Source organism: Mercenaria mercenaria, chromosome 10 (assembly GCF_021730395.1).
Source record: "Mercenaria mercenaria strain notata chromosome 10, MADL_Memer_1, whole genome shotgun sequence".
In the NCBI taxonomy this organism is placed as follows: domain Eukaryota; kingdom Metazoa; phylum Mollusca; class Bivalvia; order Venerida; family Veneridae; genus Mercenaria; species Mercenaria mercenaria.
Genome location: NC_069370.1, coordinates 20,068,782 through 20,086,658, shown reverse-complemented (window position 1 = coordinate 20,086,658; position 17,877 = coordinate 20,068,782). Strand labels below are relative to the sequence as shown.

The window sequence follows — 17,877 nt, the reverse complement described above, 5'->3', positions numbered from 1 at the left end:
AAAAACCACTGTTAAGGTTAATAACACTGCGAAGTTAAACAATTCTTAAAGAAAGTGGTTTCTTGTTTCCTTCACACTTAGCTAGAAAAAATATACTTTTATGGTTCAAGTTACTGCGAGTTTACACTGTTCATAAAGAAAGTAGTTTCTTATTTCCTTTACGTTACATATAATTCATATATTAAGTAACTTCCACTTAATTGTTTTTCACATATCTGTCTACATGTAAACTACAGAAATATGATATACTGCAAATTAGATTTCGCACATGTCACCTTAATAAGCAACTGGTATTGTGGCTTGATCACAGGGTTTATCATAAAACAGATAGCTAGCGAATATTCACGCCAATACACTAAACAAAACTTCTTACGCCCCCTTGATATTCTTGCAATATCTTGTTTTGTACTATTTATTTATTTCATAATACAAATTGGAAGCAGGAGTAAAGAGGAGATTTTCCAAGATTGGAAAATTTGAGTAACTCCAAATTTTTCAAAGTCTAGAATCATAAATAGTATAATTTTTCTAAGGTTGGAAACAGAAGTTATGTCAAAAGTTACAAAAAATGAAAACATGGGTAAGGTCGAGTTTTTTCCAACATTGGAAACAGAAGTAATGTCAAACTTTTCCAAGAAGCAGAAGTAATTTCACTTTTTTTCACAACCTGAAAACGTAAGTGATCGAGGGTCAGTGTGCACAAGATACTTACATAATGAAGGTGTCAGATGATAATCATTTTAGTTCATGTGTTATACACACATTTGCGTGAAGTTCTTGCATTCCATCTTTAAAGTTAATCTTTCTCTTAGGGGAATGACGAGGTGTAATAAATTTATAATAAAACCAAGAATACATTTCTATGGATGCATAGAACGCAACAAAGCAAAAGTAGTAGCAGACTCAATTTGACTGATTCTGTTTGTGACAGATACACCCTTTACGCCTCCTGGCATCCAATGAAGCAGAACTTCATCATCCATAAACAAGCTCTGGATGCATTGAGAGGTCTCTATGTTCCCAAAGGACCAGAAAAGAGACTATACCGATAATGCGAGTACGAATAATATTAAAACTGCATGATTACAAGCTGAAAAAGCATTTCAATTTCCTTGACGACTAAAAGTAATGCATGATTTTCGACAGGCATTTCGTGACACAAGAATGTTAAATGCAATTATTCTGTCATCAATAATTATGTCCAAATTACTGAAGTTGCAGTTTAAATATAATGTAAATGTTTCACTATTTATAACAGCACAGTTGATGCTTACAAAACAGGTCTTAATTGATGATGTTATCAGTAGAAACGGTGTGTTTTTTTAACTACATGTATAACCTTTATGAATTATGAAGGTAAAATATTCTAGATACCACAAGGAAAGCTTCACATATGTCACGCCATCATTTAAGCATAACAATCTTGCAAATGCTTTCTCAATTAAAGCTACTAGGTTGTTGTTTTTTTCATGAGAATATGTGGTAAACAAAATCAGTAAAGGTTATGTGCTCATAATCGAACACATACATTGTTTATTTAAAGGTTTTCTGACAACATCTCCAAAATAACAGATTAACACCAGAGTTTTCGTATATTTTAATGCAATATTGTTGCAAGAAGTCAAACGAAAAGCAATATACATTTAATTGGCAATGTATTGAGCTTGATGGTGTTTTGGGATCCACTATAGAGTAGGATGCTTTAACTGTTTGTCATCAAAACGGATCTATATGATCTTTCGCAATACATGTCTCACCTAGTGGCGAAAACTGATAATCATTTTCTGTAATGTACTTGTGTAGTAAATCCGTCATACTAAGATAATATTATTTGATGCCCTATCTGTAAAGCTAAAACAAATAAACTTCTTATATTATCAAGTATATGAATATAAATTGCTTAAAGGCACTGGCCTCCAGACCGTTCGACAACAAAAAAAAAGGAAGATTTTTAGATATCTGGAAATCAATGATGCATTTCGTAAGAATGCTTTGAAACTTAATTACTGACAGACTATATGTTACAGAAACACATGAGAATTAGTTGTTATACTACTTTTTACGATGAAAAGCGATTGTAACGCGTTACCCGAGGTAAATTGCCTCGATTATAAATATCTATTTTTAACGCGCATATAACACTAAATCCTCCATAGCGTTATTGGTAACGACAGCGGAAAACATTTTTATTGCTGCGGCGGTCTGGGTTCGATTCCCGATGCCGTCATTGTTTTTTCTTGATTTGGCATTTTAGAAATAGTTTAGAAAAAAAAAACATATTCTAATGTTCATAATATGACCAAACTTCAATTTGAAAGAAAGATAATTCTTATAAAAAAATCTGGAGATCTGTGCCTTTAAATCAAGTTATCTTCATAAACTAACCTTTTCGTCTTCTTTAGTAAATCCCACTCCATTAGATTTGTTGATGACTTGAGCGACTGCGACAATATCGTCGTCGGAATTTTTCACAGGCATACAGAGAAGTGAAGCTGTCGTGTAACCAGTAATCCGGTCTACCTCATCGTTGTATCGGGGATCCTGTAAATATAATACTTATTGTTTATTTGTTTCTTTGATACTGATAACCACGACACTATTCAGATTAAAAAGCGACTGTACCAGCTTTTGTTAGAGAAGATACCAAAGCTTTATTTCAAGTTTGGATGGCCACCGAAGTAAAATGACCAAATTTCCGTAAGCCAACATAAAATAATATGAACAAAATCGATTCCATTGCGAGGCAGGTAATTCGAAGTCAGTGACATAAACAGCTCGGCAAAGAATGTCATAAAAATAAATAGAAATGGAAGGACACAAACTGACAAAAATGGATATCATTTTGGATTTGATAAGCACTTGGGGTTCAATAGTCCGGGATACAGCTTCCTGTATGACACCTGTGTGCCGCCAGCTGAAGCCCAAACCCTTATAAATTATTAATTCTTTACATTAAGGCAATCAAATATATGACTAAACTTAGCCCGATGTATAATCTGAGTCCATAAACATATAGATAAACATATTGTTAATTTTAAAATACTATAAATTTAACTCTGATAATACATTTTTTTCATATTTTTAAGCTTTTTCCTATACTTTTTTATTTATATATATCTGTGGTATGATGTTAAAGAGCAAAATGGTAAGCAAGGTGTTGAAAGGGTCAAGAGCCGCTCGCAATCAGGTTCTTATGGATTACGGTGTAGTTAGCTAGTTCTTTTTGGTGCAGATGGGTCTTTCTTTCTTTTTCATTAAATATTTCGATTAGAACTGAACAAATATATCACATATCTGTAACATATAATTGTACTATTTAAGTAAACTTACAATTCTACTTTTTGAATCACTTTGTCGATAGAAGTGTTTCTTCTTTTTTTTTAATAGTTTTGCAAAAACCAAATTGTACGCTGTCCTAATACTTGGCATATGCAGTCGTCAAAACCTTTTAACCGAACAGAAAATTAGTCATTTTATAGCCAAATTACGCATAGTAGTATATCTCTTTCTGTAGATTTACGTATAACGACATTGTTACAACCAAGCGCAGAGTTTAGCAAATCTTGTACAGGCAATGTCAAAATATTCATCACCGCAAAAGCCTTTTTACCGGCTGCCAGGAAAAATCCAGGAATAAGAACACCCTTTAATCAAGGAAAATGATGACTTTTTTAACACATTAGTATTTTTATGTTACAAAATAATGCTTCCACGCTGATACACTGATTCAGTATCAGATAGTAAACTCAATAATAAAGCGTCATACCAAATTTCCTGGGAAAAATCTAGTTGGAAGAAAATTTCGGACTACTGATAAAAAATAAGAGGTTATTTTAATGAATCAAGATAATACAATCAACATAATAACTGACGACATTCTATTTCTGAAGGTCTGCTGATTGATTAAGAGATATAATATGAAGAGACCTATGCAATTACAAAAATAAAATGAATTTATTTCCGTTCAGACGCAGAAAAGAATGATACAAACTTAACCAATTTCTTCAAAACGGTCACATAAATGCACATTTCATATCATCATGAACGTTCGGATTCTGAAACGCCATGAAATCCATCACGCACAATTACATTGCATGATTATCCCACGATTTCTTTGCGGGATTTAAAAACTTGTAGCCCAACCAATTTGATTTTTTACCTATTATGTATATGTGCTGTGTGTTGTCATGTGTTCTGAAGCAATGCAATTAGACTAAACCACTCCATTTAAAATTCTGTGCGATAAATTTAATTCCATGCGGAAATTAAATTATTCCACGACTGTTTTTGCGAAACATTTGATATCTTGCGGAGATTATTCCTCGGATTTTTTTGTGCATTATATGATTGCAGCGGAGGAAAACTCGCTTAATACATATGCTAGAGATAATGCAGTCATATATCAATTTTTCATCTACCATGACGTAGATTTCGAATTTCTTTAAAGGGTGATACAACCCAGTATGTTTATAGAAAGAAGGGCCGCTCGGCATACATATCATTACATGATATGAGCCGTGCCATGAGGAAACCAACATAGTGGGTTTGCGACCAGCATGGATCCAGACCAGCCTGCGCATCCGCGCAGTCTGGTCAGGATCCATGCTGTTCGCTAACAGTTTCTCCAATTCCAATAGGCTTTAAAAGCGAACAGCATGGAGCCTGACCAGACTGCGCGGATGCGCAGGCTGGTCTGGATCCATGCTGGTCGCAAACCCACTATGTTGGTTTTCCCATGGCACGGCTCGCATGATATTAATATCCTACTTGCGAAGAATTAAGTTGACATTATTATAGCTGACTTTATATTTCAAAAGGTCCTTACAAATATCAAATTTACAAAAAAAATATGTGATTCAAACAGAAACAAGAAGCTGCGTCTTCAGAATGCAAACCATGCCCCCGAGTGTATGAAAAAAAGGTGTTTTGAGGTTATAGGTTTTATGTTGAAGATCAATGTCAAAGTCTTTTTGTAGGTCTTGTCACAAGGACCGTTGAGTGTGAGTATGAACTAAATCAGGTCCTTAATGTGGGCTTTAATCGACACGGTAAAATATGGGTCGTTCGGACGGACCAACAAACGGACGGACAGTTGCTATATGCCTGGGGACATAAAAATACTTTTTTTGAATACTGCTTTCATAGACCTTGCAGAATTGTACGGATTTGATTGGTAGAATATTTAGAACAGATGAATATAAATAATGGGTGCCTAGCTAATTTTATCTAATGGCATAGCCAAATCAATTATTTCATGGTATGGCCAAATCAATTATTTCATGACATATGTTTCAGACTGCATTAAACATTTATGATATTGTCAGCTTTTATGAGACTTGTTCCATCTTGGAAACGAGTTATTTGTTTTCTTATTGTCCGGTTTAGGGGGAAATCGATTCCTGTACCAGTTAGAGGTGCGAAATGATATGATACGCGAAAAGTTTCTTGACAAATTAGATTTCTTAACGAAAATATTTTATTATTTATATGTTTACAAACAATGCGTTATTACGACAAATGTATTACGATCTAATAATGTTTACCAGACTACACGTCTCGGAGTTGATGTAAAAGAGATACATCCTTTACTTTTCGTAAGTGGTAAAACAAACAAATTTCACATTGATACCTGTGTTTCGGTAAAGAATATTATTGCAGACACAGTTGAATATCTGGATTGAATTGACGAACAAGAAGTAAATGAACGTAGAAATTCTAAGCCTCTCTGTAGCACAGTTGGTAGAATATACCAGTTTCAATCAAAAGGTCAATGGTCCGATGTCTTGCTCCTTGACGACTTTACAGAATGTCTGTTGTTATAACCTAAAGAGTTTGGAATAATCTTCGTTGTGCCACGAAAAAAAAACCCTTTGCTTTTTATTAGCTTTTTTTGTTGTTGTTGTTTGGGGTTTGCGTCATTTTTCAACAGTATTTCAGTTATGTAACCAGTGTTCCTGGATTTTGTACTTGTACGAGCCTGTACTCCTTAGATCTGCGTTATCCCTATTGAGATAAGCAGGCGGGCTATGTGCCACAAAGAACCATTTTTTATTCATGACCTTAGATGGACATCAGTAACTTTCTATTATCTTGTATGAAACATTGAATTCTAGCCGCGTGCAATAAGTTATATTCATTGCCAGATAGAAGATTTCACTTAAAGTTGAAAAACGTCCTATTGTAAGTTTCCCGTGAAAGACGTGCGTCCTCAAAACACAACCTACACATGTCTTAAGAACATACAACAATTTATGCAAAACTGTTTGTCCGTTAGCGTTGTAGTTATTTGACTGGGATCTGCTGTTGACTTACAGAGGGCAATAATACATTGTCCTGCAATCTCTCAGGAAACTTTGGCAGAGTAATAAAGAACAATATACGCAGAAGAAAGAAAATGTTTAAGGCGAAACTTTATCAATATGTCTCCAAGTACGAATAAAATCAGACATTGCGATGTAATTTGTCTTATTAATTGTCTGAGAAATCGAAATACCGTAAAGGAAATCAGTGAATCAGAAATTATTATTTCTTTGATAAATATAAAGTGTTATTGCTTTCGATTTTGGGTATAAACAGTACTTGTGTTTTAATTGTGCTTGTAGTAGATCAGTATCATAGAAATCACATAGTACTATGATGTAAAAATAACGAAACAGAAACCTGATAAGTATATGTTAATGAAATAAAAGTATTAAATTTAATTATAGATATTTTTCCTGACAAATCACACATGTCTGAAAAGATGATTTAGTTTAGCTAATTTTAAGTTTAAAAGTACTCCTTCTATCCTTTTTTATATTAGTCGTACCTAAAGCAACTGAAAACTTAAACGAATAACGAATAATCTTAGCCCTCAAAGCACTATGTATTTTTTGATTTAGTAAAGCTAAATGGAGAAATGAGTTTTAAAATTGTTTTTCTCTAAAAAGCATTTAAATTGCTTATGCAACAGATCTGTCTAGACTTTGAGAACATCTATAGATGAAAATTAAACACTTGACCTTATGTGATTACCTTGAACTTATGTACACATCTAAATTATGTAACATTTCTTGAAATACAGAAGGTCTTTGATTTTTCGATTGTAAAAAAAGGATTAGAATGAAAAGACTCAGTGAGTTCTATATAATAATCACTTAAAGCAATCTTATAAATAGAAAATTTACCTACTGCGTCAGTAACAGTGAGAAGAAGAAAAACATAAAGAAGAAATGCAGCTGTACTTTATATCATACTTAAACAGTATCAGCTAAATAAACATTTTTTTCTATCATCATAGATAACACAAATAATACTGATCTTATATCGTACTTACATAGTGTCTATCTAAGCAAAACTGACTTTATATAATACTTATATGATATCAACATACATAATAATTACTTTATATCATACAAATATGATATCAACAAAAACAATACTGATTTTATATCGTACTTAGTTTGTGTCAACTGAAACAATACTGATTTTATATCGTGCTGATATGGTATCAATTTTAACAAATTTGACTTTGTATCATATTTATACGGAATCAGAATAAATAAAACATCCTCGCTGGTTAAAGTCAGGCTTTTTAATGCTTAGTGATAAAAATATGTTTTTTAAAACGTCAATAACCTCGGTGACGTGAGAAGATCATCGTTGCATGCTTTTCACGATAAGTAAGCAATGTTTTTCAGGATATTTTCAAAATAAATATTTCAAATAAATCAAGGAACATTGTGTACACGGATAGGAATTTTTGTTGTGTTCTATTCATAATACACGTATTTTATCTCCAGTGATAAACCATCGTATATAATGTCAACTTAAACAATACGGATACTGTATCGTACTTATACTCAAACAACTGAAAAAAAATACTGTATTATGAATAGTTAAAGCATATTTCTCTTTATTCTTACAAAAGTTACTTTGATTTTGTGACCTTGATATATAATGCTCAAAGAAATAATTTGTTCATGTAAAGCAATTTCCTAGAGAAAGTAGAATCAAAGCTATACAGACGCATTGATATTTTCTAAAAACGCTTTAAAATGACAATTATCTGAGGACCGTATCCACAGTAAAACAATACATGCCATACCCAAAATCATGACGTTACGGAGATAATACTAGAAAAACTGAATCATTATTTGCGACGTTTGACTAATTATATATCCTATTTCATATATTAAGCCTTTTCATTAGCCATTTTGTTTTGCTTTTTATGTTTTATAGGAATGATACATGTTGTGTGTGTGTGTGTGTGTGTGTGTGTGTGTGTGTGTGCGTGTGTGTGTGTGTGTTAATGGCTGCAAAAGCCCACATGATTGTTGGCGACTGAGACCGAAGGTCGATTACACCAACATGTCCAAAGACCTTCTGCAGGCGTTGATACACAAAACAAACTTAGTATGTATGTTGTAAGCATATGCTTTCCCACATAACCCAACCTTTATTCTCCTCTTTTTATGCCTCCTCCGTTTACTTGCCTTGGCTGTATTTTCTATGCTCAACGATTTTAAAGACTCTACTTTACCTTTTGATTTATATCAACTTTTACTATCTGTTTGAAAGTGTCCAGACTTATCGAAAGAATGGCTTATTTTACGATTCCTTGTCCAAAGAATGATACTTCAGTAGGTGATATATTTGCTCTTATACCATGGTGTTAGTCCAATGCAAACAATATACCTATTCAAACTTGTTTGACCTGTTTAAAGGGGATAGGAAAGGCTTTTGATAATTTGTTGTCTTAATAGCCTAAGGACACAAAACAAGAGGACCATGATGGTCCTGAATCGCTCACCTGTCCCAACATGACCCAGTTTTGAACTATGACGTCGTTTTTTTTCTATTATTTGACATAGTGACCTAGTTTTTGAGCTCATGTGACCCAGTTTTGAATCTGATCTAGATCTCATCAAGATGAACATTCAGACCAACTTTCATACAGATCCCATGAAAAATATGGCCTCTAGAGAGGTCACAAGGTTTTTTCATTATTTGACCTACTGACCTAGTTATTGATGGCACGTGACCCAGTTTCAAACTTGATCTAGATATCACCAAGGTGAACATTCTGACCAATTTTCATGAAGATCCATTCAAAAGTATGGCCTCTAGAGAGGTCACTAGGTTTTTCTATTTTTAGACCTAATCACCTAGTTTTTGACCGCAGCTACCCAGTTTCGAAACTGACCTAGATATCATCAAGATGAACATTCAGACCAATTTTCATGAAGATCTTGTGAATAATATGGCTTCTAGAGATGTCACAAGGTCTTTCTATTTTTAGACCTACTGACCTAGTTTTTAACCACAGTTGACCCAGTTTCGAACTTGGCCTAGTTATAATCAAGATAAACATTCAGACCAACCTTCATACAGGTCCCATGAAATATATGGCCTCTAGAGAGGTCACAAGGTTTTTTCATTATTTGACCTACTGACCTAGTTATTTATTGCACGTGACCCAGTTTCAAATCTGACCTAGATTTTTCCAAGGTAAACATTCTGACCAATTTTCATGAAGATCCATTCAAAAGTATGACCTTTAGAGAGGTCAAAAGGTTTTTCTATTTTTAGATCTAATGACCTAGTTTTTGACCGCAGCTGACCCAGTTTTGAACTTGACCTAGATATCATCAAGATAAACATTCAGACCAACTTTCATACAGATCCCATGAAAAATATGGCCTCTAGAGAGGTCACAAGGTTTTTCTATTATTTGACCTACTGACCTAGTTTTTTATGGCACGTAACCCAGTTTCAAACTTGACCTAGATATCATCAAGGTAAACATTCTGATCAATTTTCATGAAGATCTTTTAAAAAATATGGCCTCTAGAGAGGTCACAAGGTTTTTCTATTTTTAGACCTACTGACCTAGTTTTTGACCGCACGTGACCCAGTTTCAAACTTGACCTAGATATCATTAAGATAAACATTCTGACCAATTTTCATAAAGATCCCATGAAAAATGTGACCTCTAAAGAGGTCACAAGCAAAAGTTTACGCACGGACGCACGGACGGACGCACGGACGACGGACGACGGACGCTGCGTGATCACAAAAGCTCACATTGTCACTTTGTGACATGTGAGCTAAAAACTATAAACTCCACTTACAATCATGTTTAAATTCCTTCTGCAATGCCAATAGTTTGGAAGGACATAATTCTCTGTTCCAGGATAGCAACCCTCCAGCTAGCTAAACGCATTTACAGAGTTAAATTAAGGTCACAATTGGGTATTTTGTCAATAGATAAATTGTTTCGTATAAACTCATTAAGCATTATTATTTCCAAAATCCAAAGATAATTACATCCCATTTACAGTACTAAGAGGCTTACGTTGCTATGAATAAATAACTATGAATAAAACTTCCATAAGCGGATTACAGTAATTACCTTGATTTCATCCCAAGCAGATCAGCAACTATTCATTAGGAATTAAGCCGATTCAATAACTTGTGTTTTTTGAACAACTTTTCTTTATGTATTGTTTTAGGTAAGATATCCGAATCACAAACTAAGTAACTATGCAAAGATCAACCAGTGACCAACATTTCCGAAGGTTATATCTTGCGCATTACGTTTAGAAAGTGTTTACAAAATTACATTTTGGACAGGTCTTTAGAATATCTAAACAAATGAAACAAAACTAATCATAGAGCTTAGTATTACAAAAAGATGATAAATTAGTAAATGAAATTGCATCATCAACGTTTGAACAAGGTTCAGCTTAGGGTGACAGTTTATACAGATTTCCTGCTTTTGGAAACCATGTAACAGATCTTTTTAAACAAATATTCGTTTAAATCTTATGTCATTATTGTTATGGTTAAGGGGGTATACTTCCCGTTCAATGCACATGTAAGCGCATATTACTGATTTGAAGACAGATACCAAAACTCAGTGACACCGTTCCCTCTTGTAGGGAATATTGCAAAATTGCAATAAACATTTTGCGTACAGGAGTCATCCTAGGCTGTAAGTCTTGTTGGGATTTATTCCCTTAACTGACATACAATGTATATATTTTGTAGTCGTAATGGCTATGAAACTTTGTCCTTTTTATTTTTAAAATGTTTAAAAGACCATCAAAAAAATTACAGATTTTTATATTTTCTGAACAAAATAAGTAAGTAACTACAAACTGTTGATAATTACAGTGGCGGTGAATGTTTTTTTCAGAAAGAGTTATACTCCACCTTAAGTCATATTTTGTAAATGACATTTCAAAATTTCAACAAAGTCAAATAATTAAAAATGTTTTGTGGTTTATGTATACATGATATATTTCTCGTATTTCTCTAAAGAAAGAGACCGAAGTGTGGGTGTGAGGAGATCTTAATTGTCAACGTTGTAATTTAGGAATTTACAATATTCAACACACTGTGCGTTACTATGCCTACATTTCTAATTTGTAACTTCTTATCAAGAGATCGCGAGATAGTTTTATTGGAATTATGAGTCGGCGTTTCTTAATTGCGAATCAATATTTAATTAAACTGATGTGACCTAACTGTAATTCAATGCACTTCATCATCAATTCCAAATGCTGGACAAAACTCACTAAATTAATGAAATTTGAACCCATGCTGATGAATAAAGCTGTAGCGAAGGAGCTTTCTCATCTAACTGATCATATAGATAGTCAAGTCAAGTCAATACTTTTATTCAGGGTCACAGTTTACATGGTGTAATACATGTGAACAAATACATACACAAATGATAAAGTTCATACGGGAGTGGTAATAGATATATCTAACAAAACAGAAATATTTCTATAGAACAAAGATACGAATTATCAGCATATTATAAATAGATAGAACGATGATGGTAATGTCAAGGTCTATCTTAAAATTGAACTGAATAGCTGAAATTTGTTTAATGTGTTTGTTTATTTTGACCAAGGACTGAGATATAAATATCGAGTTACACCTTGGCATTTGAATGATTCTTACTGTACAAATAACCGTAGAATGCTAATAAAGATGGTAAGGAACCATTCAACTAATAAAAAGCACACAAACCCACAAAACGCGCATTGTAGCATTTAAGACATGGTAAAAACTTGAACGCATATCTGTATCTTCACACCCATAAAGCAATTATCACGCCATGCATTATGGCATTAACATATTTTTGTCAAAACAGACGCCGTAAACGTAAGGCATCTAAGTGGTTTAAAAACAGTTTGATTAGGTACACTGATCAACAGGTTTCAATTCATTTATCGTTGCACTAACTCTTGCAGGTCTATTTAACGTAAAATATCTGTCTTTCTTCCTTTTTTTGTAATCATGCGTTGCAATGTTATTTTCATCTTCGGTATCGTAATATCATTACGTTCAAAGCATTATTTGCTTTGTAATCAAGGACGAAGTAATGAATCTTAGGATTTTCTGTGCAGTAATAACGTCTGTCTCTTCCGGCAACATCAGCGATAATATAACCTTTTCATTTTCTAACTAATTGCAAGTCGTCTGTACATCCCTGCATCAATATGATACAATCCATCCAACTAGACTGGTTCGGAACAAACAAAGAATCCACAACGGAAATGCACACTACAAACATTACGAGCAATTTAATGTTCTTTTTTGTGAAGAGATGATGTCAGAATTGATTAGTGTCTGTAAAATACATTTTATCGACTCTAGGCAGACAACATCTGAACATTAGCAGAATATTTCACGAAGACAAGATCATATCATTTCATCTACTAATACGTATTGTCCTACTTAATTTGAATGGAGATGAGACACATTATCACTTTACATGTAACCGTAGGGGGTGGAGCTTGTTTCAAATTTGGTGCCAAGAGGACGCCGAACAGCTAAACCTCTACATTTTTTACGGAACGTTTACAACAAAGTCACAGGACAAAGTAATTTAAAAGTTTTCAGAGACTCTAGTTTTTACTAAAGTCTTAACCTTTCGGTCTCATGACCTTTACTAAAATGATAAAGGTTCGAGTGATATTCTTCATATTGGAGTTATTTGAATACAACAATTTTCGGCCTCAAGGCCTTGATGAGCCTGGCTCCCTGGTTGCATGGTTATTTTTATATAAATACTGGAAACATTTTATAAGAAAATTTTAAACCTCTAAAATAGCACAATTGTATCTGATGGCTGAACCTATGTTTGGATCCAGGGGCAATAAAAAATGTCAATGTAGAAACAGCCTTCTAGAGTTAATTCCCTCTTAATGGGGAAGACTGATATATTTAAATAAGAAAAGACATAGAACAGGGAGCCAGTCTAGGCCTTTATGGAAATGATAAAATTTCAAGTAATATTCCACAACTTGGATTTCTTTGAATACAACAACAACAACAAAATGTGTCAGAGGCCTAAACATCTCTAGTTCTATAATAAAAAGCACTTATTTTAGTATATAGATACTGTGTCATTGAAGCTGGGCACGGTATTGTAATAATGTATTATTCATTCTATTAACATTATCATGACATTGTCCTATTTGTTTTACGTGAAAACTCATTGTAGATGTCATTGTTTTTTTCTCAGAGATATCAAGGAAAACAAATATTTACTGGCGCATTTATGTGTAAGTAAGATATATTGCCTCCCATGCATGTAAATATAAGACAAGCGCAAGAGAATAAGACTTGCTTCTATCTGGATTATATGTTGCGTTAAACAAAATATAATATCATTAAACATATCTACAGTACAACAAAGCCTTCATTATTGGTAAAATGCTTTAAAACGATAGTATGAGAAATTAATTTCAACAAACAAATTTATGTAAATAATTCCTTTTAGAGCAATTATAAATTATACGGACAAATATTGTTCTTATTAAATTCTACAGAATTTTTGTCTATAAAAGAATTCCGCTTGGGCAGATACTAGGGGGTGGGGGTTGGGGTGGCATGAGGGTAGTCACACACTTCGTTACCTCCCATGAACAAAATCTCTAAACGAGTCCAATCAAGGTATTCCGCTTTGTTCGATATAAGGGGCGTGGTGACGTGGATGGTACAGTTTGTATTACATATAACCTCTCATGAACAGACTAAATCATTCATTTTGCAATGCACACTCCAAACACTTTGAAATAATTGTAGACATAATATGCGAACTGTATTTCATAATCAATTTTGTCATTGATCTCGAACAATGTGAATGTAGGTTTATAAACAACTGAGTTATTTTAGTGTTTAGAAAATAAACATCTGTAATTGTTTATTCTACAATACAAGAAATCGCATCCCATTATGCGTTCTAAAAGACTTGATATGATCAAATTAAATGCATGTATTAAAGTGGTATGTACACACAGTAATCAGCCCTAAATTTTCCAAAATTACGAACATTGCTGACGACATGTTTCTGTTATTTTATGGATGTTTCATGTATCAAGTATGTCACAAAGTATGAAAATAGTATGTAAAGCCACGTAATTAATTTCTGCAGTGATAATAAAGCAAGTCGTTTCAAATTATGAAATTTCTGAAACCTTGGGGCCATTTTCGTATATGAACCCTACAAATTATTTTCGCAGCAAATTTAATTCTCAACTGTACTGACATTAGAAGCAATACATGTTTTGTAAATATCAAATTGGTATGTAACTGTTTCCTTGAAAAGTGTCAGGTAAAGTAAGTGTCAGATACAAAAACAAGACGGTACGGAAATATTTTAATCATTAGAATGGAAAACTAAATAAGCAATGGCAACAGCAAACTTGCTATTACTTATTTGTTTGTGTTACAAATCCCAATATGTGTGTGATTTCAATATAATGCGACCGCCAGTTTTGTTAATCGCCATCTCAGACAGCTTAATCAAGCTAGGAAATGTGTATAAATAACATTACTGGAAAAACGACTCTCTCTCTCTCAAGGTTGGGGCTGACCAAACAACGAATCTGTAGTTTGAACGCTGTTATAAACCCTTATCATAAACAAGAGTAGAATGTCGAATTAACAAACAAGAATAAATCATATTCAAACAACTTAAAACTTTCTGCAAATTTTTATAAGCGATAAAAGTTAATAACGGCGTCACGCAATAACACTACTCTCCAAAAGCGCATACACTGAGAGGAAGCAACGGTAACATTAAATAATAAAGACTGTGCAATTTCGAGACACGTTTATTTTATGGGGAGTTCAAGATAACAGACAGATTCGAGTTCGTTTAGAAGTCGCGCTTTTGTACTTGAATAGTATGAAATTTTCTTACCTACATCACGAGTGTTTTGAAATTGAATGTCGATTCTTTCGCGAATATTTGTAATAATTATAAAACCATCGCGAAAACATAAGACAAAAAAACACGCATGGATTCTTTCATCGTACAGACATTTGTTTAAGCATGACTACACATATAAAGAAAAGAGGAAGATGACCTTTGCTTTAAGTACAGTTTCTTGATTTCAATACGGAAAAGTTCATTACGTTTTCATTTTAATTAATGCTCTGGTGAATTAGAATACTCCCAATATCGCATTTGAGGTCATTAGCGGTCTTCAAAACTCATTAAGACCCTTTTCAAGAAGTTGCTACTATTGGCTATAACGATTTAATGGTAATGTAAGAAACTACGCTCGTGTGTCAGCAAGTGAAAGTATGTACTTCATGCACTAAAGCAAACAAATGCTATGGACACGCGCTGCCATTTTATATAAATGGCGTAGCTGTTTCGTGTTACACTATTGCATGATGTCCGCGTACATGACTGGAAAGTTCTGTGCACGTGTGTTTCGTACCTGCCCTAATATTTTCATCTGTCCTATAAATTCCGAACAATTTTTGGTCGTTTGTATTAGAGAAAGAGAAAGTGATAACGTTTTTTTCGTCGCGCAAATATTCACAAACTGGTTTATTCTTTCAGTGACAGTCCAGTGTTGCTTACAGCTGTATTTTGTAGACATTGTCAGTTTTATGCAGTACTTTTTAATACTTGTAGTGTATTCATTTTATTGTTATATAATCGTTTCTATTCTCTATTAAGTTACAGTTATTGTTCCATACACTGACGCCTGAATTTCATATAGGGTGCGTGACGTAATTTATTTTGTTTCGTTGCATTAGTTCTTTTATTTAGTTAACTATTGTCAATCTTATTCAGGCTATTGAACATATTCATAATATTCAATTCACATTAAAATTTATACTTGTAGATACGTATGTAATAAAAAGGTTATTATCTTTGCATCAAGAAATACGCACTCGTTCTTTAGCGGAAGAATATTGCGCTCCTAAAGTCGCGCAAAATGTCCGTACAAAGCTCGTGCATATTTCCCGATATAAAGCTAATAACCTATAATTATCTAAATACAACGTATGTTTATAGTATGTTTATAGTGTTAATCATTGATATTTCTCCTAAGGTTTAAACACGCATTCAAACCTTATCATCTCTACCAGCATATGGTGTTTATGTTTAAACCCGTCTTACTCCAACACTGAGACTGGGGCTTCATCTATCATATTTATTTTTGAACCTGTCTCACTGCAAACTAGCGGCGATTGGATATGTTTCATCCATCATGTTTTATATCACGTTTATATTTGAACCCATCTAACTTAACGACGACTTTTTTTAATCCCTGTCCTTTTAATTTAGCGGATAGCTTTTTATCGATGCTGTTTAATAATTTAGCGATGGATTATTTTTACAAAAACAAAAAAAAAAAAATTTTCTTATCATGTTTAATTACGCAAGACTTCTGACTCCGGGTTTTTTTTTTCAACTAAGATAATCCATCGAATACTTTGTGTTGATATTTTTCCAGATAAAGTTGGATTGAACACAAAATCCAGAACACCAGAAAATATGCCAACACAGTGTTTCGTTACTTCTTTGAAACATTGACTAAATTGAAAGTAACTCTAATACCTTACCATTTCGTCTATCTCAGTTTTGATTTCAAATTGCACAGTAACCATAGGCAGTGGCGAATTTCATTCCTTTTTCTTTATTTAATCAATCTGATAAACAAACTGTAAAGCAGACGACAACCATATATTTTGATGAGAACTCAAATGTTGCAGCTACACACTTGTCCGTCTAGACAATTTTTTTAAGAAATCTCTAAAGATTTCTTAAAGGCATTTCCTGCTTTCTTGCTGAAAATAACTGAAACATATTTAAAATTTATACAAAAAAATGTAAAATACATTTAATAAACATTTCTGATGTAAAGCGATGTTTCATGAAAGCTTAAACTCACCACTAGACTGATAATATAGAATATGTCAAACATTTCAGATTTTCTTATATTTTATTTGCTTGTGACAAATCCCAGTCTATTTTACAGATTTTCGCAGAGAACTGATTTCAATATTATGATATCTGACCTAGGATATTGACTGGCTATATTCACAACCTAAAAAACATTAAAATTTATATCATAGTCTAGGAGCTAGTCTAATGAAAGCAGTACTTGACATGCGTTCACTTTGATTTCTGTCAGTATAGATTTGATACGCGAAAACGTTGAATTTCTTTAAATTAATTCCAATAAATAAATAGATAAATAAATAAATGACGGAAACGGTCAAACTACATCTTACTATGAATACTGTGTCAACATATGTTAATTCCAACAAACATATCATTTTTGTAAATATTCAATATCTTTTTTTTTTGTGTTTGACTGTAATAAACATACACATATACATGTGATGTAAGATAAGACAAAATCGTTTTCAATCTGCACACTGAAATATCGTTGCTACAAAAAAGCAATTGCATATTGTGCAATTAGGTCAAATTCAAATTGTACTTCAATTATTTATCATACTTGATACTGCCTTTCTGTTCAATAAAATTTAATCATACAGAAGTTGTGCACTTGGCGACTTTGAGATAATTAAATAAGTTAAAAGCATATAACTTATCCTGTTTTG

The 17,877-nt window shown here is 33.1% G+C and overlaps 1 protein-coding gene across 4 annotated transcripts in view; it reads right to left on the bottom strand.

The window, feature by feature from the left end:
- The window catches only part of LOC123559706 (dual 3',5'-cyclic-AMP and -GMP phosphodiesterase 11A-like), a 171,718-nt gene that overhangs the window by 44,483 nt on the left and 109,358 nt on the right, over positions 1-17,877 (bottom strand). For all 4 annotated transcript variants that reach the window (XR_008372660.1, XM_053552436.1, XM_053552437.1 and 1 more), the window contains exon 3: positions 2,386-2,541. Coding sequence is in view for 3 of the 4 variants with exons in the window: in XM_053552436.1 (XP_053408411.1) it covers positions 2,386-2,541 (156 nt within the window). In the remaining variant the exon portion in view is untranslated. The remainder of the gene's footprint in view (positions 1-2,385; positions 2,542-17,877) is intronic.